Raw genomic sequence first — 2,324 nt, 5'->3', positions numbered from 1 at the left:
ATATGATACAGTAGCTTTATAGGGCTAACATGCATCATCTCTGTAAAGATACAGAATTTGTGATGTTAGTGTTGTCAGTAGAAATGAGTTCAGCTCTAATGAGAGTGTGTGTGTGTGTCCATCAGAACGCTGAGTCCGTGGAGGTGGACAGTATTCCTCTTCCAGACATGCCTCACGCTCCATCCAGCATCCTCATCCAGGACATTCCCCTTCCTGGAGCTCAGCCACCCTCCATCCTGAAGAAGAGCTCCGCACTTGGGTCAGAACACACACACTCACACTCTCTACAAACACACACTCACTCACTCACACACACACACACACACACACACACTCTATAAACACACTCACACACACACATGTCCGTCTCATGGCTGATCTCTCAACAGCTCTACTGGAGATCATTAATGAGAGTTTGCTGTAGTATATGAAGCAGCGATTCGTTAACGCACATCCTCTTTCTCTTTAAAGAGAAATCTCTATTTAATTTCTGACAGGAATGAAACGAGACTGAGAGTATAATGCACTGTACTGTTGTTTAACATCATTCAGCTGTCCAAATGAATTCAGTCCGTTTCAGATTTCAGTTTATATGAACCCTAACCTGATTCACATATTCATTGACCTGCGCATGACATGTGTTCAGTGTGTCAGTCGCTGTGTTTGTTCAGAGAACCGTAGCTCAGGAGAGACTGTCAATGTGTGTCCACTCGTGTGTTTCAGGAAGGGCTCCGCGCTGTCAGAGAGACTGTCAATGTGTGTCCACTCGTGTGTTTCAGGAAGGGCTCAGCGCTGTCAGCGGCCGCTCTAGCTGGAGTTCCTCGCCTGCCGCCGGGACGCAAACCCCCGGGACCCCCGCCGGGGCCGGCTCCGCCACAGGTCCTGCAGCTGTACGCTAACACTCGACGCACAGGTACACTTACACCCGCAGATACTGCAGCTGTACGCTAACAGAAACACTGTTCCAGTTTTCCATCTGGTTTTTTGATTTTACGTTGTTTCAAAAACAACATCCTGCTGTGTTTCCTGTCAGAGGGCGGCGGTTCAGACTCTGAGATGATGGACACCGGAGGGAGAGACAGCGACAGCGATGCAGATGACGACAGCGACTCGCAGGACGACAGCGGCGCAGAGAGAGACGACGCAGATGCTGACGCCAGAATGACATCAGATCGCCATGACGACAGAGACGAGGATAAACACACAGGTGCGTCGTCAGAGTAACATCGAGTACTTTCACTACGATGACTTCCCACGCTCTTACGTTACGTTTGCGCACCATGTGAGCTGCATAATGATAATGCAGCATTCCACTCGCAAACAATCGTAATTTGAAAAACGTGCGACTGGTATAACGATGAGACGGTATTTTCACGTTTTCTGAAGGCAATGCTTCAGCAGACTGGAGGTCAGGTAACGCAGCTGTAGGAATGATGGTTTGACGTGTTTGTTTTCTTCGCTCAGGTCGCAGCGTGCGATTCGCTGACATGCCGCCGCCCAAAGAGAAGAGGACGAGGAGGGTGATGAAGACGAAGAGCATCACACCACTGCAGGCCATGATGCTCCGGATGGCAGGTGTGTGATCTCATCATCATGATACCAGACCAAGTCAAGTCACCTTTAGCGCTTTATACAATACAGATTGTGCCAAAGCAGCTTTAGATGTTGACGTGTGTGTGTGTGTGTGTGCAGGTCAGTCTATCCCGGAGGAGGATGATGAGGAGGAGGAGGAGGATGATGAAGAGGAGTACACAGACTCTGAGGAGTCGGATGCTGAGGATCAGGTCTCCACTGAAGCCACTCAATCATTGGTCAATCCTAGACTTCCTGTTCCGTCTGCACCAATGGCAGTGCAGCAGCCTCCTCCACACATGCAGGCTCCACCAATCACAGGGCCTCCTCCTTTAGGACCGCCTCCTGCTCCCCCAGTGAGGCCGCCGGGACCGCCGTCAGGCCCGCCCCCAGGACCGCCTCCCGGTGCGTCATTCATTCATCATCATCATCGTTATCATACAGATGATGCTGAAGAGCAGCAAACATACTGGTGTCGTTAGTTAAGCACAAGATATTTCACTGAAAGTGATTCTGTGCTGAAATACTCAGTGATGTTGTTTGATCGTCTGTGGAGTCATGTGATGTGTTTGGCGGTTGTTTTGGTTCAGAAGTTGAGTGGATTGTGGTGAGATGTGTGCTGATGCTGGGTTTTGTCACACACAGGTGCTCCTCCGTTCCTGAGGCCCCCTGGACTCCCCGTGGCCCTCAGGGGCCCCATACCACGCATGCTGCCTCCGGGGCCCCCGCCGGGACGCCCGCCCGGACCCCCG

General features: G+C 51.3%; 1 protein-coding gene across 1 annotated transcript in view; it reads left to right on the top strand.

Moving 5' to 3' along the window:
- wbp11 (WW domain binding protein 11) overlaps positions 1-2,324 on the top strand; it is a gene marked incomplete at its 3' end in the record, with an annotated part of 6,295 nt that extends 3,971 nt beyond the window's left edge. The window contains exons 6-11 of the mRNA XM_016444896.1: positions 126-259; positions 780-913; positions 1,034-1,207; positions 1,465-1,575; positions 1,693-1,977; positions 2,218-2,324. Of these exons, the coding sequence (XP_016300382.1) occupies positions 126-259; positions 780-913; positions 1,034-1,207; positions 1,465-1,575; positions 1,693-1,977; positions 2,218-2,324 (945 nt within the window). The remainder of the gene's footprint in view (positions 1-125; positions 260-779; positions 914-1,033; positions 1,208-1,464; positions 1,576-1,692; positions 1,978-2,217) is intronic.

This window comes from Sinocyclocheilus anshuiensis, unplaced genomic scaffold (genome assembly GCF_001515605.1).
Source record: "Sinocyclocheilus anshuiensis isolate Anshui unplaced genomic scaffold, SAMN03320099.WGS_v1.1 scaffold3404, whole genome shotgun sequence".
NCBI lineage: Eukaryota > Metazoa > Chordata > Actinopteri > Cypriniformes > Cyprinidae > Sinocyclocheilus > Sinocyclocheilus anshuiensis.
Note: the sequence above shows the minus strand (reverse complement) of the source record. Positions and strands in the feature narration are given on the sequence as shown.